Here is a 26279-nt window from a genome sequence, read left to right as displayed (position 1 = left end):
AGCTCCCATTCCAGCGTGGTAAACTATTGCTAGGATTATAAAAGCTTAATTGAGCCGTGAAAACCTTAAAAATTCCATGGCAAAATATGTACTACTAAAATGCAGACTCTCTCTCTCTCTCTCTCTCTCTCTCTCTCTCTCTCTCTCTCTCTCTCTCTCTCTCTCTCTCTCTCTCTCTCTCTCTCATTAGTTGGGCGTTAACGTGTGTGTGTGTGTGTGTGTGTGTGTGTGTGTGTGTGTGTGTGTAATATAGCTATATCAATTTTCTCGCCCCCCCCCCTCTATGTAATTGAGAGGGGGAGAGGGAAAGGGAGAGGATGAAGGGGGGATACCAAAGTTCAGCGGATGTGAGAGAGGTCAGTTGCACTCTCTCTCTCTCTCTCTCTCTCTCTCTCTCTCTCTCTCTCTCTCTCTCTCTCTCTCTCTCTCTCTCTCTCTCTCTCTCTCTCTCTCTCTTTACATAGCACACACACACACACACACACACACACACACACACACACAGAGAGAGAGAGAGAGAGAGAGAAAGAGAGGTGGGGATAGGGAAGGAGGAGTAGATAGCTACTACTCAAAAAGAAGAAAAAAATGTAATTTCTAGAAAATGATAAAACAAGAAAAAGAAATCGAAAACAAAAAGAAAAATCATCAAAACACGTAACAAAAAGAGAACACTCAGAAACAAAAAGTTGAAAATACCGCACGGAATCCTACATACCATAAAAGAGAGGAGATATTTTAAAAGATATAATAGTAATTTGCATATGGTATGGATAACTACCGATAGCAAAAATACAACAGCGGAGATGTAAGCAGAGGAAGTGAGGATGCTGCAGTGTGCTCTTGGAGTGACGAGACGAGAGACGAAATAAAAAAACGAACACATCGGAGGGACAACACAGGTACACATCAACATCAGTTTAAGCATAAGGCAAGAGAGGCGAAACTGAGGTGGTTGGGGCTTGTCAGAAGATAGGATAAGATATATGTTGGAAAATGGATGCTGAAAATGGTCATATCTGGCTGGAGGAAGAGAGGAAGGCCAAAGAGAAGATTTACGAATAAAAGAACACACACAAGCCGAAAGGAGGAGAAAAAAGAAAAATAGTAATGTCGATAAGATGGAAAGGACCGTCCCGTAGGGAGGATGCGACACCAAGGGGAGGAGTTAAGGCGCCAGTCAGTGGAGGGAGAACCGCCGGAGGGGAGGGATCACAATTACGCTGCTCTGACTTTCATATCACGGGGGCTTTACTTGATATAAATAAAGTGTTCGTGCATGTGTGTGTGATTTCCTGGACACATAAGGTAATACTACACCTGACTGGATGATATGAAAGGTAAGGAATAAGGAAGAATGCGATGAAAGAAGGAAGTGAGAGAATGAAGGATTATTATTGTTATTATTACTTATTATTGTCGTTATTTATGAAGGATAGGAATGGGTTTAAGTGTTTAGTGAGAGTGTGTTGTGTGCAGGTATATGGGTGGAGAGAGGGAGTGGTGTGTGTGTGTGTGTGTGAGAGAGAGAGAGAGAAAGAGAGAGAGGGGAGGTATTTCCACCTGCCCACCTTCCTGTCTTCCTTTCTCTCTTCCTCTCACCTGCCCCTCACCTGCCCAGCCTAACACGTGTCTGGTGTGTGTGTGTGTGTGTGTGTGTGTGTGTGTGTGTGTGTGTGTGTGTGTGTGTGTGTGGATGAATGGATGGTGGACGCGGATGGTCAGATTGCATTAGGTTAGGTTGGGTCTTGGTGCATTAGGTTAGGTCAGGTCGAGTTGCCAGAGGTCATGTTAGGTTACAGTAAGGTAGATTAGTTAAGTTAGTCATAGATATTAAGGGGATATCATAATTTTCTCAGCATTTCTCTTGGTTTAGCTATTAGATTCAGTTAGGATTAATAAACAAGGATAAAACTGAAGGAGAAAATCTAGTGCAGTTCAACAAATTAAATCCTGCAATTCTCATTTTAACCCTTTGACTGCTCATTGATGCACCTTTCCTTAATTACCAATCACCAAGACACCTTTACTTCTGCAGCCTCCTCCAATCTTGAACTGGGTAGAAATTGCAAAAATCTATTCTTTTTATTCCCTTTCTTTATTGTAGATGCTTATTAAGATCTCAAACATTAATTCTGGTGTTCATTGTTTTGTATCTCTGTGAAAGGGTTAAGAGAGAGAGAGAGAGAGAGAGAGAGAGAGAGAGGGGGGAGGAAGTGTGATGCTTTTAAATAGACAGACAGATAGATGGACAGTGAAATTATTTACTCTCTTCCTATTACAGACAGACAGACAGACAGACAAAACATCTAGCACTATTTTCATTACAGAGAGGGTGTAATTGTCAGAGGCTTAACAGACAGGCAGACAAATCATCTATCATTTCCGTTACAGAGACGTGATGGACAGAGGCCGTAGAGAGAGGGAGAGGGAGTGTGATGGTGTGTAGCCCAGTCATCATGTGTCCCCTGTCCTCCTGTGTTACCTGATTGAGGTGAGGTGTGGGTGGTGCCTTGTCTCTGTGTAGTAGTAGTAGTAGTAGTAGTAGTAGTAGTAGTAATGTTCCTATAATGGTAACTTCTCATCCTCTTCCTGCTCCTCTTCTTTCAGTTAGTGTCTTTTGATAGTAGTAGTAGTAGTAGTAGTAGTAGTAGTAGTAGTAGTAGTAGTGGTGGTGGTGGTTGTAGTAGTAGTAGTACTGATGTCTCTATATAATAAAACCTTTCTTCCTCTTCCTTCAGTGTCCTGTCCTCCTCCTCCTCCTCCTCCTCCTCCTCCTCCTCCTCCTCCTCCTCCTCCTCCTTCTCCTTCTCCTCCTCCTCCTCCTCCTCCTCCTCCTCCTGATCCAGATAATTCTTTATACTTAGCAATACCACCCCAGTAACATACCTCCTCCTCCTCCTCCTCCTCCTCCTCCTCCTCCTTGTCATCCTCCTCCCACAAACAGCACCACACTCAGCCTGACAAGCCAGTAAGGACCTGAGTCTGTGTTGCTGCCTGTAAGTTATTTAGGAATGTTGGTTAATATTTTGTGTTGTGGCCATCACTTAGGTATGCAGTGCTGTTTGTTGGGAATCATATGGAAAAACATATTGTATTATTATCATCTATCTGTCTGTCTGTCTATCTGGACTTCCATTGTATCCCTTCTTGAGAACATAAGAAGATAAAGGAAGCTGCAGGAAGCCATCAGGCCTACACGTGGCAGTTCCTTTATAAAACATGCCTGTCTGTTTTCACCTGTCATCCCCATCCATTAATTTGTCTGTTCTTTTAAAGCTCCCTAATGACTCAGCACTAACTCCCTGGTTGCTGAGTCCATTCCATCCATCTACCACTCTGAATACCCATTTCTTCCTATCTCTTTCTTGAACCTAAGTTTTTAAGCATGAACCTGCTATTTCTATCCTGATTACTGACCCTGAGAATTTTGCTTATGTACCCCTTCTTATAACCCTTAAAGACTTCTATCAGGTCCTCTCTTAACCTACGTCTCTCCAAGGAATATGAATTTACCAGCTTCAGTCTCATTACATAAGGAACACCCCTTCATTCCCTGTATCCTTCAAGTCATTCTCCTTTGTAGTGACTCTAAGGCAGGTATTCAGAAATGCTTTGTTCTCTCACCACAACTACAATATTTTCAAAGCCCACAGAGATGAGAAGCACAGTTCTTAACACTCTCCTATTAATATTACTAAAACCTTGTTAACCTGCCACTGGAAATATAAAAACAACCTTAAAAACTTGCATCACTTCAACTAGAGCCCTTTAAATGTAGTGGAAGTGTTTCAGAATAATGCTCTAACAGACCTATATCCTTCCTCTAACATGGGGTTCTGAACTGCACTTCGGACCAGCATCTCGGTGGGCTTTCTTTTATTAGATTTTTGTTGTCCTTGGCCGGTGTCCCTCCAACCAAAAAAACAAAGCTTAGTCTAGATGAGTCTGACCTTCAAATATAACTCCTCCTTCAGGTTACAATGCCCTTCAAGCTGCGCCTCAAGAAGACACGCCAGTACAATGTGTTGTCTCGCAATGTCCTGGTCATCAGCGTGGAGCTCCTGGACAAGACGACTCTGGAGTGCACCCTCTCTGCAGACTCTACTGGACAGGACTGCCTCCACAATGTCTGTCAGCGCCTCTCACTCCACCAGGTGACAGTGTGGTGGGGTGGTGGAGTGGGTGGGGGTGTGGAGTGGGTGAGGGTGCAGGGTGGCTAGGTTAGGTTTAGATGGGTTAGAGTTTGGTTAGGTTAGGTTAAGTGGGTGGGCTGGATTAGATTAGGTTTGGGCGGTTAGGGTGGATGAGGGTCAGAGTGTGGAGGTTAGGTTAGATGGATGGATAGAATACAATGCATAAGGGTAAGTTAATTTGTCATATTTACCTTTAAAGCTGAGAATTTCCCTTGCACACACAACTTTATCAGACAGTGCACTCCATTGGGTGATTGCTGTCAGAGACCACACCTCCTCACATCTCTTTTTTATACAGTTTACTACTGCATCCTAGTGTCAGTTGTAGCACCATAAAATCCATGCCACCACCTGCCATAGCCTCACACACCCTATCCACACAGCCTGACTTCTAAACCCCACAACATCCATGACATCACCCTTCAGCCCTACCCTCACACACTGACACCCCCAATTCCCACAGCCTGAGTTCCTGGGCCTGCGTTACATGAGCAAGAAGCCGTATCCAAAGGTGAGATGGGTTGAGCTAGACAGGCCCCTTAAGAAGCAGCTTGACAAGTATGCTCAGTCCCCCACACTGGCCCTCGCTGTTCTCTACTACATCCACGACGTTGCCCTCCTGCAGGATGATGTGACCAGGTGAGGAGGCAGTGTGAGGCTGGAGACAGAAGGGAAGGAGTACTGGGTTTGTGTGAGTGTTTGGCTGTCTTGTGACCAGGTGAGGAGGCAGTGTGAGGCTGGAGACAGAAGGGAAGGAGTACTGGGTTTGTGTGAGTGTTTGGCTGCCTTGTGTATCAGAAAGGAAACTGTGACAGGGAGATGCAGAGAAAGAAGAAGTGTGATGTTTGTCTAGGTTTGAATTGTTAAGAAAAGGTTGTGTGTGTGTGAGGGAGATGGAAGGATAGGGAAGGACTGTGTTACTAGAGTTTGTGTGAGTGTGTGGTTGTTTAGTGTGTTAAGTAAACGTGTAACTAGTTGAGAGAGAATAAAGACAGGTAAAAAAGCAAGAAGAATAAAGAGTAAAAAAAAAACACAGGAAAAGAACAAATACAATTGACAAAAGTAAACAGAGAAAAAGGAAAAAGAGAGAAATTAAATAAAGATATGAACAGATTTGAAAAAAGAAGAGAGCAAGATAAAGAATATGCAAGATCTTATAACATTTCAAGTGAAGAAAGTAAATAGAGAAATTAGATAAAAAATAAGAATAGAATAGAAAGAAGCAGAGAGAGAGAGAACACATACACAAACTCTAGCAGCATTCCAAGTTAAGACAAAGACACCATTTAAAATTTACGTTCTCACCCAGACAATTAACACCGCTTCATTTTTTTCCCCCGGCAGGTCCCACTACTTCCTACAGGTGAAGCAAGATGTTCTGGAGGGGAAACTGCGCTGTAACCACGAGCAGGCCGTCCTTCTTGCCTCATACAGCCTGCAGGGTGAGTGTTGGCTGTGTGTGTGGTGTTAGTGAAATGTGTATATTTAGGTGTGTCTGTCTGTCTATCTATCTGTCTGTCTATCTATGCCCAGGAAGGTTTGGTGAAGGCAGAAAGACAAGATAACAGGTGCTTATCTATCTTTCTCCTTATCCTCTTTCTTCTATTTTGATAGGTATAGAAAGAGAAGAGAAAGCTAATGATTGTATTTCTATATCCTCCTCCTTCTCCTCCCCCTCACAGCTGAGTTTGGAGACCATCAGCCAGACCGCCACACGGCAGAATACCTCAAGGACTTCAAACTCTTCCCTAAGGTATGCAGTAGTAGCAGTAGTAGTAGTAGTAGTAGTAGTAGTAGTAGTAGTAGTAGTATGCACACTCTTCCATGCTCATGTCCTTCTCACCCTCACCTACGCTCCACATACTGTCCTCTCACATTTTTACTCATCCTCAATTATCCATGCCCCCTCCCCCTTTTCATTTTCTCATCTCTCCCTGTGCCCTCTTTCACGCTTGTCTCTGTCCCAGCAGCAGATTGGCAGTGAGGGAGAGGTGGGTGCCCTGCTGGAAGCCGTGGTGTGGCAGTATTCATCCCTGCAAGGACTGGCACAGGCCCTCGCTGAGACTTACTATATCCTAGAGGCTCAGAGGCTGGATGGATATGGCCAGGAGACTTTCATGGCCAGGGTGTGTTGCTGTGCTTGTGTTGTGTTGCCAGGGTCTTAGCTACACTCCTCTGGTTTGGTGTGTGTTAGTGTAAATGTCTCACTGCCATATGAAACAGTTAACAGCACCAGAAGTAATGCACAAAGTCTTTTTTTAAGCATTGATAAATTAGGAGATGAAAAGAATATGTTTTGCAATTTCTACTCTCTCTCTCTCTCTCTCTCTCTCTCTCTCTCTCTCTCTCTCTCTCTCTCTCTCTCTCTCTCTCTCTCTCTCTCTCTCTCTCTCTCTCTCTCTCTCTCTCTCTCTCTCTCTCTCTCTCTCTCTCTCTCCCTTTTTACAGGACGAGAGGGGCAGTGAGGTCTACCTGGGCACCTCATTAATGGGTATTGATGTACGACCTGCTGCAGGACACACCCATGTCTTCTACAGGTGAGTCATGTCTTCCTCCTCCCACTTTTGCTACTACATCTACTGATATTAACTTTCATTCTTTCCTTCTCAGCCTGATATTAACTATGACACCCTACTGCTGTTACTACTGATACTTTACTTTTCAACATGCCATTAACTCTGACACTCATTCTACAACTTCTACAACTCTGCGTTCACCATCTCATGTTCTCCAGTTAACACTCCTGTGCCTTGTCTCCCCCAAACAGGTGGAACGACATAACGAACCTGGTGAACAACAAGCGAAACTTCGGTATCGAGTGTCAGAGGACAGATGAGACTGTTCATTTCACCTTTGACGAGCCTGACGCTGCCAAATATGTGTGGAAGATGTGTGTGAAACAGGTGTGTGTGTGTGTGTTTGTATTTACCTAGTTGTATAATACAGGGTTTGAGCAGGGCTCCTGTCTCCATATCTATATTTATCCAGCATTTCCTTAAATTTATGCACATTTGGTGCTGTAACAACTTCTTTATTTAGGCTGTTCAAGATATCCACAGTTCTGTGTGGAAAACTGTACTTCTTGATGTGCCTCAAACACTGCCTCTTCCTGATCTTCTTTGAGTGCTCTCTCATCTGTCCAGCTTCATCTTCTTCCAGCAACACCAGATACTGCTTGTCTATCTTCTCAATGCGGTTAACTATTTTATACATTGTTGTTAGATATTCTCTTTCTCTTCTAACTTGCAAAGTTGGCAGTCCCACTTCCTTCAACCTCTCTTCATATGTTTGGTCTTCCAGCTCCAGTACCATCCTTGTAGCTGCCCTCTGAATTCTTTCCAACTTCTTTATGTCTTTCTTCACATGCGGAGAGCACGCCACTGCTGCATGTTCCAGCCTGGGACGTAGCATAGTGGCTATAATTTTTTCATCATAGTCTTATTCATGTAATGAAATGCCACCCTAATATTTGTCAGCATCCTGTACGTCTCACTTGTGTGCCATCCCGGGCTCAGGTTATCTTGAAAAATTCACTCCTAGGTCTTTCTCCTCCTTGCTCCTCATAATTACTTCCTCCCCCATTTTATAGTCCCATGCAGGTCTCCTTCCACTCTTTCCCAATTCCATCACATGGCATTTCTTAGCATTGAATTCCAATTTGCACTTCTTGGTCCACCCATAAATCTTGTCAATATCTTTCATCAAATCCATACAATCAACATGGCTCTTTATTACTCTTAACAATTCTGCATCATCAACAAACACATTAATATAACTGGTCAAACCCTCCTGCATATCACTGATGTATATTTGGAACATAATGGGTGCTAACACTGACCCTGTGGTACTCTGCTTGTTACATCACTCCAACTTGAACAGGTGCCCCTGATCACAGTTCTCATTTCTCTGTCCTTTAAGCAGTCTCTCATCCACTTTAGCACGTCCCTCTCAGTCCTCCTATATGCTCCATCTTCCACAATAGTCTTTTATGTGGAACTTTATCAAAAGCTTTTCTGATGTCCAAGTACACTGCACCTATCCTCCCATCTCTGTTTTGTACTTCATCTGTTACTCTTGTCTAGAAACTTAGTAAATTTGTCACACATCACCTTCCTTTTCTGAAACCAAATTGACTATTTGTTATAACTTTGTTCTCTTCCAAATATTTCACCCACTTTTCCTTGATCACTATTTCACAGGTCTTGCCCACAACACTGGTTAACGACACCGGTCTATAATTTAGTGGCTTAGTCCTCTTTCCTCCTTTGTGTATTGGCACTATATTTGCTCTCTTCCACTCTCTTGGTACTCTTCCCTCTATCAGTGACCTGCTAATCACATCCCAAACTGGCTCCACTTGTTCTCTACATTCCTTTAGTGTCCAACCTGACACTCCATCAGGCCCCATTGCTTTCCTGACATCCAACTTCTCTAACTATTTGCCAATTTCATGTTTTTATGCGCCAAGTTTTCCTGTAACCTTCCCTGCCACACTTCCTTGGCAGGTTCTATAAAACCCGCTTCCACATTGAACACAGACCTGAAATTCTCATTCATAATTTCACTGATTTCTTCTGTTTGATATATCCTTCCTTCCTTTACTATCTTGTCAGTGGTCTCTCTGTTTGTCATCTTTCCATTGATATACCTGTAAAAAAAGCTTGGGCTCTTCACATTTCTTTACCACATCCTTTTCAAATTGTTTCTCCTCCTCTCTTCTTATTCTAACATACTCATTCCTTGCCTCCTTATACTGCTCTCTATTATTTTCATTTCTTTGTTTCTTCAGTTTCTTCCAAGCTATATCCTTTCTCTTCTTAGCTTCTTGCTCCTCATTACTTTATATACAGGTACATACTTCTGCACACCCTCACTGTACTTCTTCAGGAATGTTTTGTATTTCTCTTGCACTGTCTTGTCTTCCATAAGTCCCCCCCAATCAATACTCCTAGAGAATTTTTCTTAACTCTGCAAAATTTGTCTTTGCATGATTAAGCCTCGCATTTTTATAATCCTCCTTACATGGTAGAACCTCCCAATCCTGCAGTACCGCTTCCAACAACACATGGTCACTTTTTCCCATTGGGCTTAACTATTTAATGGTTGGACAAGGCTCCGATTTTTTTTTGTGAATACCAGGTCTAGCATAGATGGTTCCTCCTCCCCTCAGTATCTCATAAATTCCTGCACCCATTGGTCCACTGTATTCACCATAGCTAACTGTAGCATTCCTTCACTCCACAGTCCAGCATTTCCATTAACTTCCATCTCCTCCCAGCTTACATTTTTGCAGTTAAAGTCTCCTACTAGTAGTATTTTACTGTCCTTCCTTATCATGTTGTCTAGGCACTTCAACACTTCCTTTTGCATTTCCTTGTGTTCCTCCAGCCTCCGCGTATTGGTCTTCGGTGGCACATGCGTTCCTATGATCCTCCTCCTTTCTCTCCCACTGGTCCTGATTGTTATGCCTATGACCTCCACCAAGCCATCTCCACATTGCACTTCTTCCACATATATATCATCTTGAACCATTATCAGTACTTCTCCTCCTCCTCCTCCTTTCCCCTTTCTTTCTCTCTTCTAATAATTATATCTCTCTTCCTTAAAGCTTAAGTGGACTTCCTCTCTTAACTTTGTCTCAGTTAGGCACAACACATCTGGTCTTTTTTTCTTTAGGTAATCTCTCACTTCCAGTACACCTGAAAGTAACCCGTCTGTGTTTGTATACATTACTCTTAATCTACTACTTCTCCCTCCACGTGCACTTTCTCTGTCTGCTGCTGTGGTTCTTTCATTTCTTGTTCCCTTTCCTGAATATATCATTTCATTAGTCTCATATCTAGTACCCTCCAATAAAATTTCCTCTCCTCAGTCTTTGTCCTTGAGGCTTTGTTTATCTTGTAGTTAGGTTATCATCTAATTGACATAAGAGGTACATAGATGAGAATTTATCTTATGTCCATTTCTACATATATAGGCAGACAAACACATAAGAGATAGATAAGACTAAATTAATCTTTCTCTTGTTCATCTCTACTGGATATATAGATAAACAAATGTTCTGTATGTGATAGATAGATAAAGATTTGTTTATTTTCTGTTTATCTCTACATATATAAGCAGGCAAACACATAAGAGATAGATCAGACTAAATTAATCTTTCTCTCGTTTTATCTCTACTAGACAAACACATGAGATACATAGATGAAACTTGATTAATCTTCCTCTTACTCATCTCTGGTAGAAATATGAGTTGACAAACACTTACAAGATCACTTTCATCTTCTGTTTGGCTCGTCAATACACAAATACACAGAAATTAATAAAACAAAACACACCCTTCTCCCACCCACCTCTATTGCACCACCCCACCTTCTACAATTGTCTTCCTTTTCTTTTATTAGATAAGATCATTTTCATCTTTACTTTGCTTGTCTCCTGTAGATACACAAAGATAGGTAAAAGAAAACACTCCCTTCACTCACCCATCACTGCATCACCCCACAGCACACCTTCTACAAGCGCAATCAGGAGGTTCTGGAGGGCGGCACGGGGCCAGAAACACGCAGCTTGGCCATCCCCGACCTGCAGAGCTCTGTCATGTCCACCAACACCACGGCCAACACCACACAGCTGCACCACCACTCGCACCACCTCAGCTCCTCGCACGACATGGTGAGGCTGTGACGGTGCTTTGTTCTTCACTAGGACTGTTTCTTAGGTCTTGGAGATGATGACAGGGGGTTCTTGGTTTATTTTCCCAGCCAGGACTGTTTTCATGGGTCCCAGAGATTACAGGTTATGATTCCTGAGTTTATGATGGTCTTAGTTTCTGTCTTGTCTTGTCTTGTCCCTGTACGTTCATCCCCATTTGCTGATTTGCTTTCATTACTGATTTGTTTAATTTTTTTACTACCTTATGTTCTCTGTGTGTTTATTTACGAGTACAGTAGTTGTAGAGGTTTAAGGTTTAAGGGTTTATTTACTTGCAGAGACCCCAGACAGGGTATAAGAGTTTCTATATAGACATTATATCACCAATGTGAAACAACAATGATTACTGTAGTGTGGTTTCCCTTAGGCATCATGTGAACATAGTTGATACTTTCCTATCCTAGATGATGACTTTACACCACTCAAGCATTAGCACAGGTGGGTGACAGACTGCAAGTGTTCACTGAAGCTGGTTCACTATGGGGGAGGATGAGAGAGATGCTGAGATGTAAAGAGCAAGCAATTTAGAGAGGGATGATGGAATAGATGAAGGAAAAGCAAGGAAATAGATACAGAGAAAGGGAAAGGCTTGAAGGAGAGGTTGAATATGTGGTAGAAATAAATTGAAAAAAAGAGAAAGATGTATGAGAGGAGAAAGTCATGAGGGTCAGGCAGCGGAAGAGAGCGATGGAGGAAGAAATACAGTGAGGAGGAGGAGGAGAGTAACAGAACTATGTAACTTGAGGAGCCCTTGTACTATAAATTAAGTACTACTGGATCCTTTCTTAACCCCAATGTGAATCCAATGCTGACATTCCTAGCTGGACAGTCGAGGAGGGCTGGGAGAAGTAACATTAAGGAGCTCAGCCGACCAACAAGCCCTGGCCACCTTCTCCACCACCCTGCCCCAGTTTGAGCTCTCCTACATACATCATGTGAGTAAAGTGTGTTTGTTTCCTTGCCTTGTTTAATGCTTTGTTCTCTCATCTGGACTGCTTTTCAAGGCCACACAGTGATTTGTTGGGTTTTCATATTGTTTTATATTGATGGTGTGAATATTTGTTTAATGGTCACTGGAATTTTGAAAACACTTGAAAATCTTAGTAACATCCACTAGAGCCTGTAAAATTATCACAGACCTTGTTAAACTATCACTAGCACCATGAAAACACCCTTGAGAACCCCAGTAACTTCCACTAGAGTCAGTTAAACTATCACTAGAACCATGAAAACACCCTTGAGAACCCCAGTAACTTTCATTAGACCCTGCAAAACAATCAGTAGCCTTGTTAGAATATCACTAGAACCACAAAACCACCATTGAGATCCCCAATAACTTACACTCTACCACCCACAAACCCACAAATCCCCCCATCCGACAGAAGCTTTACTTTCACTACCCCACCCCACCTCACCTCTCCTTCCTTTTTCTCTTACCAGTCAGCTGAATCAAGTGGGGGTCACCTTGGGTCAGCAGTGGAGTCTACAGGGTCACAGCTGATGACTGACCCTTCCTATGGCCTCCTTTCCCAGTCTGCTTACTCCCTCAACACTTCCCACCACCCACAGCAAACCCAGGTGAGGGAAAGAGTGAGAGAGAAATATCTGTCAATTAACCCCTACATTTTTTCCGTCTCACCTCAACCAACAACATCCTCTCACCAGGTGGTCCTTGCAACTCACAGCCAAGTGTCACAGCAGCAGCAACAGCAGCAGACACAGCAGCAACAACAGCAGGCACAGCAACAGCAGCAACAGCAGCCCCAAACACCCTCCCAGCAGCAGAACCAGCAGCAGCAGTCACAGCTCCAACATGAGGCAGCAGGCCAGCAGATTGCCCTCTACTCCTCAAATCTCAGCCTTCCGTCCACTAGAGGCAGCTTCAGGAGGTGGGGAGATGTTGGTTGGCTCTTGTTTAATTGTCACTGTTGTTTTTTTGTCTGTTGTTGCTTTGTTACCACTTATTAGGGTGTTTGTATTAGGTCTTGTGTAGCTCTCTCTGTTCTTTCTTTGTTATGACCTTAAGGAAGTCTGTTGCTGTGTTGTCACCTTCTTTGGTGTTCTTAGCCTTTATCATTCTCTGGAGACTTCAGGAGGTGGGAAGGTGTTTGCTGGTTTTTGTTTACCTCATTGACTTCTTCCTTCCTTGTTATAACCTTACAAATATTTGTTGCTGCTGTATTTCCACTAGTAGGGTGCTCTCATCCTTTACTAATCGTTACATCACTGGCATTGTTATTCTTTTCCTCGTTATAATCTCAAGAAGTGTAATAAGCATGTTCTGTATGCTTTGTGTAGGTCAGGTAGCCTTTCACAGTCTCGTTTTTTCACGTTCCCCCGACCCCTTCAGGAGTCTGCTGCCCCAGTACCGACCGGCCCCTGACTATGAGACAGCCCTGGTGCAGAAGTATGGCCCAGGAGTGAACCCAGCCAACATCCGCGCCACCATGCTCTACTCCTCACAGCCGGAGATCTCAAATTCTCACGTTCTGGAGGGCACGGCACATGAAGGTGTGTGGTTTATTGCTGTTTCTCTACATTTTTGCTATGAAATAAGGCCCAGTAAGGCTGCAGGGCACACTGTAGGAAGTACCTGCATTTGCCTTAGTCTCAGGATTGGTAGATGTGGAGTAGGGAACAGTCTCGTTATGAAGGGGCAGGGGTAAACCAGTGTGTGCTTTGGGTATGTTTGACCAGCTGTGGGTGTGTATGTGGCCAGCTGTGGGTGTGTGTGGCCAGCTGTGAGTGTGTGTGGCCAGCTGTGGGTGTGTTTGGCCAGCTGTGGGTGTGTGTGGCTGCTGTGGATGTGTGTGGCTAGCTGTGGGTGTGTTTGGCCAGCTGTGGGTGTGTGTGGCTGCTGTGGATGTGTGTGGCTAGCTGTGGGTGTGTTTGGCCTGCTGTGGGTGTGTGTGGCTGCTGTGGATGTGTGTGGCTAGCTGTGGGTGTGTTTGGCCTGCTGTGGATGTGTGTGGCTGCTGTGGATGTGTGTGGCTAGCTGTGGGTGTGTTTGGCCTGCTGTGGGTGTGTGTGGCTGCTGTGGATGTGTGTGGCTAGCTGTGGGTGTGTTTGGCCTGCTGTGGGTGTGTTTGGCCAGCTGTGGTGTACCTAAGCTCCTGGGATGTAGTATTGTGGTTCACAAGACTGTGCCTCTCCACCAGGGGCCTATGGGGCTAAGAGTGTGAATGAAAGTGTGATGCTTTGTCTGGGCTGCCCTGTGTGGGACTGCCAGCCAGATAGACCAAAATATTAATGAACTGAGTACTAACCCACCCTGTTACCCCCAGTGGCACGTGCATCAGGAGGCCTTGGCAGTTACAGTCACTACAAGGGTTACACAGACTTGTCCCAGCACCCTGACCCCTCCGTACCTCAACTCAGCAGGTCAGCCGGGATCCTCATGCCTGGCCCTCTCCACAACACTTATAGGTGAGTCTCATATTACTACTCTCATCATATAAGGTACACAAGCCTCCAAAAAGCCTCCAGCCAGGGTGCAAACAAATCAGTGGAGACACCTCATACAGAACACTTAAAGGCACTGGGAGGAAGCAGATGCAATTGTGGAAGAGAAGGGGGAAGGTTTGCATTGCCTCCCTGTCTTGCCTTATCCTGTCAGGTGCTTGTTTTGAAGTGCTACAGCTTTAATCAGGACTATTTCAAATGGTTACAGAGGTGATTTGTGGGGTTCTCTTCTAGAATTAAACTATCTCTAAGACCATGAAAACTCTAGCCACATCCATGAAAACACCCTTGAAAACTCCTATAACTTTACCTGAGCCTGTTAAGCTATCACCAGAACCATAAAACACCCTTGAAAACTCCAATAATGTCACTAAAATCATGAAAACTGCTTTGAATATACCATAATAACACCCATTAGAGCCTGTTGAACTATCACTAGCTTTGTTAAACTATGATGTGCCTTGTTAAACTATCAGTGGAATCATAAAGACACCTTTGAAAACCACAGCAACATCCACCAGAACCTTTAGAAGATAGAACACTGAATATATTTTGCCACTGCAGCACCCCAGAACTTGCATCACCCTCCCGCGGTGAACTCCTGGAGGAGAGAAGGGAGGGGGCACAGGAGGAGGTGATGTATGGCAAGCCACCCCCACCCTACCCCTACCACAAGCCCTCCAGCAACAGCACCCCGGACTTGGCCTCCACCACACAGGTAAGCATAGGTGGACAGATTGACAGTCTGCTGGGCGAGTAGATAGATTGGTTGGCAGGTTTGTAGTGAAGTGCATTAACAACACGATCAAAATACTCACATACACACACACATACTTGAAAGAAATGCATAAATCTATAGAATAACACAAATATTTGGTCTCTGATAATGCCACTGACTCACAACTCCTCTCCCTCACTGCTGGCCATGGTGCAGGGCGGCAGCCAAAGCCCAGATCTGGCGTCGCGGCGGCGGGCACTGCTGACAGCCTCGCTGGGCTGCCTGGGCTCGCCAGACCTGTCCCGCACCTACGAGAACCTGGCAGACCTGAGCGAGGCGGTGGAGAGCCTGCGTCATGAGCTGTCCCGAACCACGGGGGAGGGTGGCACAGCCTTTCTGTCCTCCCTGCACCCCTTCAACACCACCTACCACAACTCCTGCAATGAGCTGGATGCCATCTACCAGCTCAGCGATGGCCGGGTGTCCATTGCCCCTGCCCCTCCGGCACAATACCCCCCCACCTCACACTACCCTCCCTCACAGTTTCCTCAGCAGTATCCCGCTGGGGCAGCATCAGGGGCACCCCAGGAGCCCATCTACCAGAACATTGCCGCTCTCAGGACAGAGGACGCCAGGGAGCGCGCCCGCTCTGCCCCAGAGATGGACAACGCAGCCCTGGGTGTGTCCGGCCCTGCCCCACCCAGCCACCTGCTGGGCCAGCTGCCGGAGGAGGTGCAGGGCAGCCGCGGCCGCACTGTATCCCAACCAGCCAGGCAAGCAGCCCTGGATACCCAGCTGTACCTTGGGGAGCAGCAGCAGCAGCAGCAACAGCAACAGCGCGGCCCCATCGAGGCCATCAACGCCACCATGGGTCAGATCCCCATGTTCAGCGCCCAGCAGGAGCTGCGCCACAACCACCACCACCTCCTGCACCTGCAGCAGATGCAGGCACTCTCCATGCAGCAGCAACAGCAGCAGCAGCAGCTACAGCAGCAGCTACAATTACATCAGCATAAGGAACAGCAGCTACAACTACAGCAGAAGGAGCAGCAACAACAGCAGCAGCAGCAGCAACAGCAGCATCTACAGCTACAAGCACAACAGCAGCAACAGAAACATGTGCAGCACCAAGTGAATCAGCAGAGGCAGCAGCAGCAGCAGCAGCAGCAGCAGCAGCAGCAGCAACAACAGCATCAACAACAACAAATTCAAGAACAGCAGAGACAACAGCAAGACCAACAGCGACAACAACAGCAGCAGCAGCTAAGACAGTCACAGTCACAGGCAGCAGCAGCAGCAGGAGGAGGAGCAGCAGGAGCAGGCCAGCAGGGGAAGCAACAGTCAGCACAGCAGGAGTCAGGCAGCGGCGGGGAAGCATCGGGTACCAAACTGTCACCGCGCAAGAAGTGGGGCGCTCCGAGTGGCCAGCGCATGGTGCTAGCGGGGCAGGCAGAGACGGTGATGCCCTGGGAGACACACGCCCCGCATGACAGAGGCAAGAGGCGACAGGAGGCGGAGGAGTCGTCCCAGTCCAGGAGTCGTGTCTCATCCCTTGACTCCATCCTGGGTCCTGAGTCCAAAACTAAAGGCAGGGAGTCTTCACAGGACCCTCTGGACACCACCACCACAACCACCACCACCACCTCCAGCAGGCAAACCTCAGCAGGGAGTCGGGGGGCCGAGGGTGGTGCCACGGCAGGCAGTGGGGCCAAGGGTGCCACGCCGGATGTGCTGAGGGGTGCCACACCTAAGGGACCTAAAGACCCCAGGGTAAAGCCAACAGTTATGCTGCTGTCTTCATTCTCTACACTGTTTTGCTAATAATTTGTATGTTATCTCTGTGGCTTTTGTGTCGTGTCTTTTCTTCATTCTCCTTACTTTATTCATTATTTTATTATTATTTTATGTGATATCTCCATAGTTTTCCTTTGTCTATCCACCTCTCTTTCTTCTCCCATCCTTCTTTGTCTATCATTTAAGAGACAGCATAGTGTAAGATAGTAACAAGGAATACCACCACCACCACCACCACCACCACCACCACCACCACCACTACTACTACTACTACTACTACTACTACTACTACTACTACTACTACTATTACCCATACACTCATCTCGCTATCCTATCCATCTATCACCCTGAAAAAACAAGATAACATACAATAACAAAGACCACCAACACCAGTACAACTCCTAACCAACTTATTCCTACAGGCTGTGCAGTTAGAAGGACGTCTAGTGAAGGGGGACATTCTGCAGGAGTTTGAGGCCATTCCTAAAATCAAAGCAGGAGCAGTCTTCACCACAGCAACCAAGGCAGAGAACAGCGCCAGGAATAGGTACAAGGATATTGTGCCCTATGAGGAGAACCGAGTCAAGCTTACCCCCACCAAGGACAACAAGAGTGGATACATCAACGCATCTCATATCACGGTGTGTTGGTGTTGTTTTGGGGGGTTACAGTTTTGCTGAGGCTTGCGGAGTTGTTTTGGATGGTAATGGTGGTGGTTTTCATGTTATTTCTGGTTTTACAGTTTTGTTTTTTCATGGTGTGCTGGGTCTTGAGGCTTTGGGATGTTTGGGTTGGTAATGTTGTTGTTGTTGTTTTGTTTCTACTGTTTACGCTATGATTACTGTGCTTCTTTTGCTGCTACTACTACTACTGCAACTCCTGTATCTCCTACTGCTACTAATTCTGTTACTGCTGTTGCTGTTGTTATAGTTATGTTAATACTGTCACTACTACTTCTACTAGTACTACTGTTACTACTCATACTACTATTATTACTACTACTACTACTATGACTACTTCTAATACTACTGTTACTATTCCTCCTACTACTACTACTACTACACCAGCAGGAATTACTACTAATAAATTTTTCATCACCACTCCTATTTCTACTACTAATACTATCAGTCACATGCATTCCTCTCCATCCTGGTGAACTAGCCTACAACTTTGCTATCCTCCATGACCTAGAGCAATTGGTGCAACACCCTACTCATATTCCTGACCGTCTTGGAGATACGCCCAACATTCTTGACCTTTTCCTGACCTCTAACCCTTCTGCTTATGCTGTCACCCTTTCTTCTCCATTGGGCTCCTCCGATCACAATCTCATATCTTTATCTTGCCCTATCACTCCAATCCCTCCTCAGAATCCCCCTAAGCGAAGGTGCCTCTGGCATTTTGCCTCTGCTAGTTGGGGGACCTGAGGAGGTATTTTGCTGATTTTCCTTGGAATGACTACTGCTTCCGTGTCAGAGACCCGTCTTTGTGTGCTGAGCGCATAACAGAGGTGATAGTGTCTGGCATGGAGGCATACATTCCTCACTCTTTTTCTCGTCCTAAACCTTCTAAACCTTGGTTTAACACAGCTTGTTCTTGTGCTATACATGATAGAGAGGTGGCCCACAAAAGGTACTTAAGCCTTCCATCACCAGAATCTCATGCACTTTATATTTCTGCCCGGAACCATGCCAAGTCTGTTCTCCAACTAGCCAAAAACTCCTTCATTAACAGAAAATGTCAAAACCTTTCAAGATCTAACTCCCCTCGTGATTTCTGGCATCTAGCCAAAAATATCTCCAATAACTTTGCTTCTTCTTCTTTCCCTCCTCTATTTCAACCAGATGGCACCACTGCTATCACATCTATTTCTAAAGCTGAACTCTTCGCTCAAACCTTTGCTAAAAACCCTACCTTGGACGATTCTGGGCTTGTTCCTCCCTCTCCTCCACCCTCTGACTACTTCATGCCACCTATTAAAATTCTTCGCAATGATGTTTTCCATGCCCTCGCTGGCCTAAACCCTCGGAAGGCTTATGGACCTGATGGGGTCCCTCCTATTGTTCTCCGAAACTGTGCCTCTGTGCTTGCACCTTGCCTAGTCAAACTCTTTCAGCTCTGTCAGTCAACATCTTCCTTTCCTTCTTGCTGGAAGTTTGCCTACATTCAACCTGTTCCTAAAAAGGGTGACCGTTCTAATCCCTCAAACTACCGTCCTGTTGCTTTAATTTCCTGCCTATCTAAAGTTTTTGAATCTATCCTCAACAGGAAAATTCTTAAACATCTATCACTTCACAACCTTCTATCTGATCGCCAGTATGGGTTTCGTCAAGGCTGCTCTACTGGTGATCTTCTGGCTTTCCTTACTGAGTCTCAGTCATCCTCTTTTAGAGATTTTGGTGAAACTTTTGCTGTTGCCTTGGACATATCTAAAGCTTTTGATAGAGTCTGGCACAAAGCTTTGATTTCCAAACTACCCTCCTACGATTTCTATCCTTCTTTCTGTAACTTCATCTCAAGTTTCCTTTCTGACCGTTCTATTGCTGCTGTGGTAGACGGTCACTGTTCTTCTCCTAAATCTATTAACAGTGGTGTTCCTCAGGGTTCAGTCCTGTCACCCACTCTCTTCTTATTATTCATTAATGATCTTCTAAACCAAACTTCTTGTCCTATCCACTCCTACGCTGATGATACCACCCTGCGCTTTTCCACGTCTTTTCATAGACGTCCTACCCTTCAGGAGGTAAACATATCACGCAGGAAAGCCACAGAATGCCTGACTTCTGATCTTTCTAAAATTTCTGATTGGGGCAGAGCAAACTTGGTATTGTTCAATGCCCCAAAAACTCAATTCCTCCATCTATCAACTCGACACAACCTTCCAGACAACTATCCCCTCTTCTTCAATGACACTCAACTGTCCCCCTCTTCTACACTGAACATCCTCAGTCTGTCCTTTACTTATAATCTGAACTGGAAACTTCACATCTCATCTCTAGCTAAAACAGCTTCTATGAAGTTAGGTGTTCTGAGATGTCTCCGCCAGTTTTTCTCACCCCCCCCCAGCTGCTAACTCTGTACAAGGGCCCTATCCGTCCATGTATGGAGTATGCTTCACATGTCTGGGGGGTTCCGCTCATACTGCTCTTCTAGACAGGGTGGAATCAAAAGCTTTTCGTCTCATCAACTCCTCTTCTCTAATTGATTGTCTTCAGCCTCTCTCTCACCGCCACAATGTTGCATATCTAGCTGTCTTCTACCGCTATTTTCATGCTAACTGCTCTTCTGATCTTGCTAACTGCATGCCTCCCCTCCTCCTGCAGCCTTGCTGCACAAGACTTTCTTTTTTCTCTCACCCCTATTCTGTCCACCTCTCTAACGCAAGAGTTAACCAGTATTCTCAATCATTCATCCCTTTCTCTGGTAAACTCTGGAACTCCCTGCCTGCTTCTGTATTTCCACCTTCCTATGACTTGAATTCCTTCAAGAGGGAGGTTTCAAGACACTTATTCATCAATTTTTGACCACTGCTTTGACCCTTTTATGGGACTGGCATTTCAGTGGGCATTTTTTTTATTAGATTTTTGTTGCCCTTGGCCAGTGTCCTTCCTACATAAAAAAACAAAAAAAACTACTACTACTACTACTACTACTACTACAACAACAACAACCAAGCTTACCCACTCCTCTCTCTCCTACAGGCAAGTGTTGGGGAGAGCCAGCGTTTCTACATCTGTTGCCAGGGTCCCCTTGCCAACACAGTGGCTCACTTCTGGCAGTGTGTGTGGGAGGCTGACGTTTACCTGGTGGTCATGCTTACATCAGTCATCGGGGACACAGCCACCAGCAAGAGCTTCCCCTACTGGCCACAGACTGATAATACGAGTGTGGAGTGTGATCAGGTGTGTGTGAGAAGGGTTTTTGTAAATGCATCTTAGCTTGAATAGAGAGAGAGAGAGAGAGAGAGAGCGGTAATGATAGAGACACAGACAGACTGACAGATGGATGTTAAAAGAAAAGGACAAACAGAGAGACTGACAGACTGAATGATGGACACTTCTATTTTTACACGTCTCCTTCACCTTTTTTCCGTCACAGTTCCGAGTGTTCCGCAAGCACAGCACGGTCAGCCGGTCACACGTCACCAGTCGCCTGCAGGTGGTCCACATCCCCACACGCAAGAGCCGCAACATCTGGCACCTGCAGTACACAGACTGGGCGGACCATGGATGCCCTGAGGACCTGCTGGGCTTCATCAGTGAGTGGTTATGTACCTGATGACACCCTCCCCACTTAATTCCTACATTTTATGCTCCTTTCATCAGGTCTGGTCAGGTTAGGTAGACTATCCATTTAACACACACTGAGGACACCTTTATTCCTATCATTTATCTGCATTCCTTACATCCTTTAAACTACCCTCCTATTGCTTTAATTGCCTGCTTATCTAAATTTTTTTTTAATCTATCCTCAACAGCAAGATTCTTAAACATCTATCACTTCACAACCTTCTATCTGATCGCCAGTATGGGTTCCGTCAACGCTGCTCTGCTGGTGATCTTCTGGCTTTCCTTACTGAGTCTTGGTCATCCTCTTTTGCTTTTGCCTTAGACATATCAAAAGCTTTTGATAGAGTCTGGCACAAAGCTTTGATTTGTAAACTACCCTCCTACTACTGCTATCCCTCTCTCTGTAACCTCATCTCAAGTTTCCTTTCTGACCGTTCTATTGCTGCTGTGGTAGACAGTCACTGTTCTTCTAAATCTATTAACAGTGATGTTCCTCAGGGTTCTGTCCTGTCACCCACTCTCTTCTTATTACTCATCAATGACCTTTTAAACCAAACTTCTTGTCCTATCCACTCCTATGCTGATGATACCACCCTGCTATTTTCTACATCTTTACATAGATGTCCAACCCTTCAGGAAGCAAACAGTTCATGCAGGGAAGCAACAGAACACCTGATTTCTGATCTTTCTAAAATTTCTGATTGGGGCAGAGCAAACTTAGTATTGTTCTATGCCTCAAAACTCAATTCCTTTACCTGTCAACTTGACACAACGCTCCAGACAACTATCCCCTCTTCTTCATTGACACTTAATTATCCCCCTTTTCTACATTGAACTTCCTGGATCCATCCTTTACTTATAATCTAAACTGGATACTTCACATCTCATCTCTAGCTAAAACAGCTTCTATGAAGTTAGTCACCAGTTTTTCTCATGCCCCCGGCTTCTAACTCTGTACAGGGTCCTTATCCTTCCATGTATGGAGTATGCTTCACATATATTGGGGGGTTCCATTCATACTGGTCTTCTAGACAGGGTGGAATCTAAAGCTTTTCATCTTATCAACTTCTCTCCTCTAACTGACTGTCTTCAGCCTCTCTCTCACTGCTGCAGTATTGTATCACTTGCAATCTTCTACTGCTATTTTCATGCTAACTGCTCTTCTGACTTCCTGTGGCCTCACTGCACAAGACTTTCTTTTTTCTCCCATTCCTATTCTGTCCACCTCTAATGCAAGAGTTAACTAGTATTCTCAGTCTTTCATCCCTTTCTCTAGAAAATTCTGGAACTCTCTGCCTGCTTCAGTCTTCATCCTGTGACTTGAACTCTTTCAAAAGGAAGGTTTCAAGATACTTATCCTTTTTTTTTTTTTTTTTTTTTTTTTTTTTTTCTCTCCTGGCATCTATATGGAAACTGGCAATAAGTGGGCCTTTTTTTTGCTCATAATTCTTTTTTGCCATTGGCCAGTGGTCCTCTTACATAAAAGAAAAAAGAAAAAAGAAAATCAGGTTAGATTAAGTTACATAGAATATCCATTTAACACCCTTAATGATATCTTCCCCAGCTTATTCCTACCTTTTATCACATTCCTTACATCAGATCTGGTCAGCCTAGGTAAGATATTCACCTAACAGCCCCTGATGACGTCCTCCCCAGTTAGGTAGAATGTCCATTATGTAACACTTTGATGACACCCTCCCCAGTTTATTCCTACCTCTTATCTATGCTCCTTTCATCAGACCAGGTCAGGTTAAGTTGAACATCACTTAACACCACACTGATGCCACCCCCCCACACAGGCTTCCTGGAGGAGCTGTCAACACTGCGGCGCTACACCTACAAGGAAGTGAGAGGCGTGGGACGCAACCGCAACACCCCCGTCCTGGTGCACTGCTCAGCCGGCGTGGGGAGGTCAGGCGTCACCATCCTGTGCGACCTTCTGCTGGAGGCGACGGACCACAACCTGCCGCTGGACCCTCCCAAAGTCCTGCAGCACCTGAGGCAGCAGCGTATGGCTCTGGTGCAGACCATAGCGCAGTACAAGTTAGTCTATCAGGTCCTGCTGGCTTACCTCAATAGGGCACGGCTAATCTAGTGAAGGGTGTTGGTAGCAGTGTTGAGTGGCTGGAGATTGAGGACTGAGGCTGCTGGAGAGGTGAGGTGCCAGGGATAACATGCCAGAGAAAGAGAGAAGGCAGAGAGTAAACGCCAGGATGCCATATATAACCTGTACTTCAATGCCATCATCACTCGCTCCTCGGAGTCACATTTGTAACTTGTGCCGACTCATACTCACTCTTATACTCACTCACAGTCACTCATGCCTTCTCCGACCACCTGATATCCATGGAAATATCAGTGTTGGTCTTACATCACCCCCTACTACCTTTTACCAGTGTTAGAGGTCTTACATCACCTCCTACTATCTTCTACCAGTGTTAGAGGTCTTACATCACCCCCTACTACCTTCTACCAGTGTTAGAGGTCTTACATCACCTCCTACTATCTTCTACCAGTGTTGGAGGTCTTACATCACCTCCTACTATCTTCTACCAGTGTTAGAGGTCTTACATCACCTCCTACTATCTTCTACCAGTGTTGGAGGTCTTACAGCACCTCCTACTATCTTCTACCAGTGTTAGAGGTCTTACATCACCTCCTGCTACCTTATACTTAGTGCCTTATCCATCTTCTGACCTCAGACTTTATCTTACCACCTGATATCAGTATTAGGGGCCTTACACTAATACTTATACCTAATATTTACTACCATATCAGTCTCACACCTTCTTACTCTACCCTAACACCTGATAACCTAAAAAATATCAGTATTAGGGGCCTCATAAATCACCTACTACCTTATACTCACTCCCGAATCAGCCTCATACTCTTGTGCTTCACTTGATACTTACTGCGTTGTCAGTCTTACATCTGTATAACTGATACCAACTGATGACCACACCCTTGTAGCCAACAGGTGACTCGTGTGACCTAAGATGACCTGGGTAAACACTTCTAGGTCATCTGGTTAACTTTGCCAAGCTTCGTTATCATTGTCGTCGTTATCGTATCATACAGTGTTCAGTTTTATTTATTTATTTATTTTTATTTTTATTTTTTTTTTTTTTTTTTTTTTTTATTTTATTTATTTTTTTTTTTTTTTTTTTCTCCCTCCCCTGTGTGGTGTTTTATTTTTGTGTCTACAGTGAATGGTTTCCTTCCTTGTTATTTCCTATTTTTCTCAGCAGGACTTGTTTTTCAAAGGCCACAGAGATAATTAGTTTGATCTTTTCTACATCTTTCTAGTTAGTGCAGAATCCTTGTTGAACACATGAACACAGCACCAAAAGATAGAGTAGTGTTGACATGCTATGCTCGTGTTGTATTCGGGACAGTTTCAAGGCCTGTAACACATTGACATTTCACTGCAACACCACAAGATAGAATGGCATTAATGTGTTAGGTTTGTGTGGTGTGTGTTGCTTGTGTTGTGTTCCAAGGCCTGTAACACCACTACAACACTTTTGAAAACCACAATAACTTCCACTACAGTCTGTCAAACTATCACTGGCATCATGAAAACACCTTTGAAAACCACAATAACTTCCAAAACCCCCTTGAAAATCTTTATAACTTCCAGTACAACCTGTCAAACTTTCACTAGCATTATGGAAACACCCTTGAAAACCCTAATAATTTCCAAAAACACCCTTGAAAACCGCAATAACTTCCACTACAGCCTGTTAAACTATCACTAGCTTCATGAAAACACCCTTGAAAACTACAATAACTTTTACTACCATCCTTATCAACCCTGTTGACTTCCACTGAACCCTTTTAGATGTGAGGGAAAAGAGATGCTGCTGAGATGTCTAGGAATATACTACTTGATCTCATTCCTCTCCCTTGTGCTTTACGGAGTCTTTCTCTCGTCTTGGCCCTCCAGTACAGTGCCTTGTGAATCCCTGTGAACTAAGTGCCAGACCTTCCCTCACTAAGTGTCTTGCCTTCCTTTGTGGTGAGTGATCGGCAATTATGATGCCATTCCTGATCTAGTTCTCGTCATATCTGATACTTGTGCTATGGCTACTGTTGCTGTTATTGCTTTTGCTGATGTTACTGTTGTTGTTGTCTCTATATCTACTACTACTACTACTACTACTACTACTATTACTACTACTTAAATCTTGTGATATTTCATATTTGTTAGACCTTGCAGTATTTAATTCTTTTATCCACACAATTTAATCTAGACATCAGAACAGAAAACATAACAATGTATTTTATTGATAACTTAAAAGAGTTTTATATGAGTCTTGCAATACTTAATTTTTATTTTACTTGTATTCTCATCTCCATTTGAAAAAAAGAAAAAATCCAAACCAAAAAAAAGCATCAGTTGTTTTTACATACAACTTAAAAAAATGCATATAGAAACATTTAAAAAAAATAATGTTTTACATATAACTTGAAAATACATAAAAAAGCTTATTCAAAAAGCATCAATTTTTATGTATACCTTTCAAAATACTTAAAAAAGAAAACAAGACACTAAAAGAATCAAAGAAGTATCAGATTTTATGTATATCTCTCAAAATATGTAAAAAGGAAAAGAAAACAAAAAAATAACCTTTTATGTATAACCTTAAAACGCACAGCCAAAAAAGAACATCCATTTTTTACGTATAACTTTCAAGACACATAAAAAGGAAAACAATGATACGTAAATCACACATCAATTATTATACTCAAGTCTGTATAGCAACATAGACGTACACTTTTATACACTTTTATACTTCACACACAGACATACATACCTTTAAAACCAAGTCTGTATCGTGATATAGACTATAGACTAACATACACACCTCATACTTTATACATAGATATATACTTTGAAGCTTCCTGTGCTCCTGGGCTGGCTGGTGGGAAGGTTGGCAGCACTGGTGATGACTAGGGTGAGATTGCAATAGTGTAGCAATGGACCAGTCACCCTTATGTTGGTCTTTGCCAGGAGAGAGCAACAGGAGGGGTGACTGTGTGTGTGTGTGTGTGTGTGTGTGTGTGTGTGTGTGTGTGTGTGTGTGTGTGTGTGTGTGTGTGTGTGTG

The 26279-nt window shown here is 44.2% G+C and overlaps 1 protein-coding gene across 1 annotated transcript in view; it reads left to right on the top strand.

Annotated features, from left to right (window-relative positions):
• Positions 1 to 1170: 1170 nt before the first annotated feature.
• Positions 1171 to 26279, top strand: part of LOC135095128 (tyrosine-protein phosphatase non-receptor type 14-like) — a 25758-nt gene continuing 649 nt past the window's right edge. The window contains exons 1-21 of the mRNA XM_063995891.1: positions 1171 to 1337; positions 2392 to 2491; positions 3975 to 4154; positions 4657 to 4832; positions 5538 to 5635; positions 5876 to 5946; positions 6164 to 6319; positions 6642 to 6730; positions 6961 to 7096; positions 10701 to 10868; positions 11729 to 11842; positions 12348 to 12485; positions 12573 to 12796; positions 13258 to 13418; positions 14192 to 14333; positions 14934 to 15087; positions 15304 to 16857; positions 17304 to 17522; positions 20583 to 20783; positions 20980 to 21139; positions 22970 to 26279. The exon at positions 22970 to 26279 is cut by the window's right edge and continues 649 nt beyond it. Coding sequence (XP_063851961.1) covers positions 3981 to 4154; positions 4657 to 4832; positions 5538 to 5635; positions 5876 to 5946; positions 6164 to 6319; positions 6642 to 6730; positions 6961 to 7096; positions 10701 to 10868; positions 11729 to 11842; positions 12348 to 12485; positions 12573 to 12796; positions 13258 to 13418; positions 14192 to 14333; positions 14934 to 15087; positions 15304 to 16857; positions 17304 to 17522; positions 20583 to 20783; positions 20980 to 21139; positions 22970 to 23265 — 4431 coding nt within the window. The 5' untranslated portion in view covers positions 1171 to 1337; positions 2392 to 2491; positions 3975 to 3980 and the 3' untranslated portion in view covers positions 23266 to 26279. The remainder of the gene's footprint in view (positions 1338 to 2391; positions 2492 to 3974; positions 4155 to 4656; positions 4833 to 5537; positions 5636 to 5875; positions 5947 to 6163; positions 6320 to 6641; positions 6731 to 6960; positions 7097 to 10700; positions 10869 to 11728; positions 11843 to 12347; positions 12486 to 12572; positions 12797 to 13257; positions 13419 to 14191; positions 14334 to 14933; positions 15088 to 15303; positions 16858 to 17303; positions 17523 to 20582; positions 20784 to 20979; positions 21140 to 22969) is intronic.

Source organism: Scylla paramamosain, chromosome 47, assembly GCF_035594125.1.
Source record: "Scylla paramamosain isolate STU-SP2022 chromosome 47, ASM3559412v1, whole genome shotgun sequence".
Lineage (NCBI taxonomy): Eukaryota > Metazoa > Arthropoda > Malacostraca > Decapoda > Portunidae > Scylla > Scylla paramamosain.
Note: the sequence above shows the minus strand (reverse complement) of the source record. Positions and strands in the feature narration are given on the sequence as shown.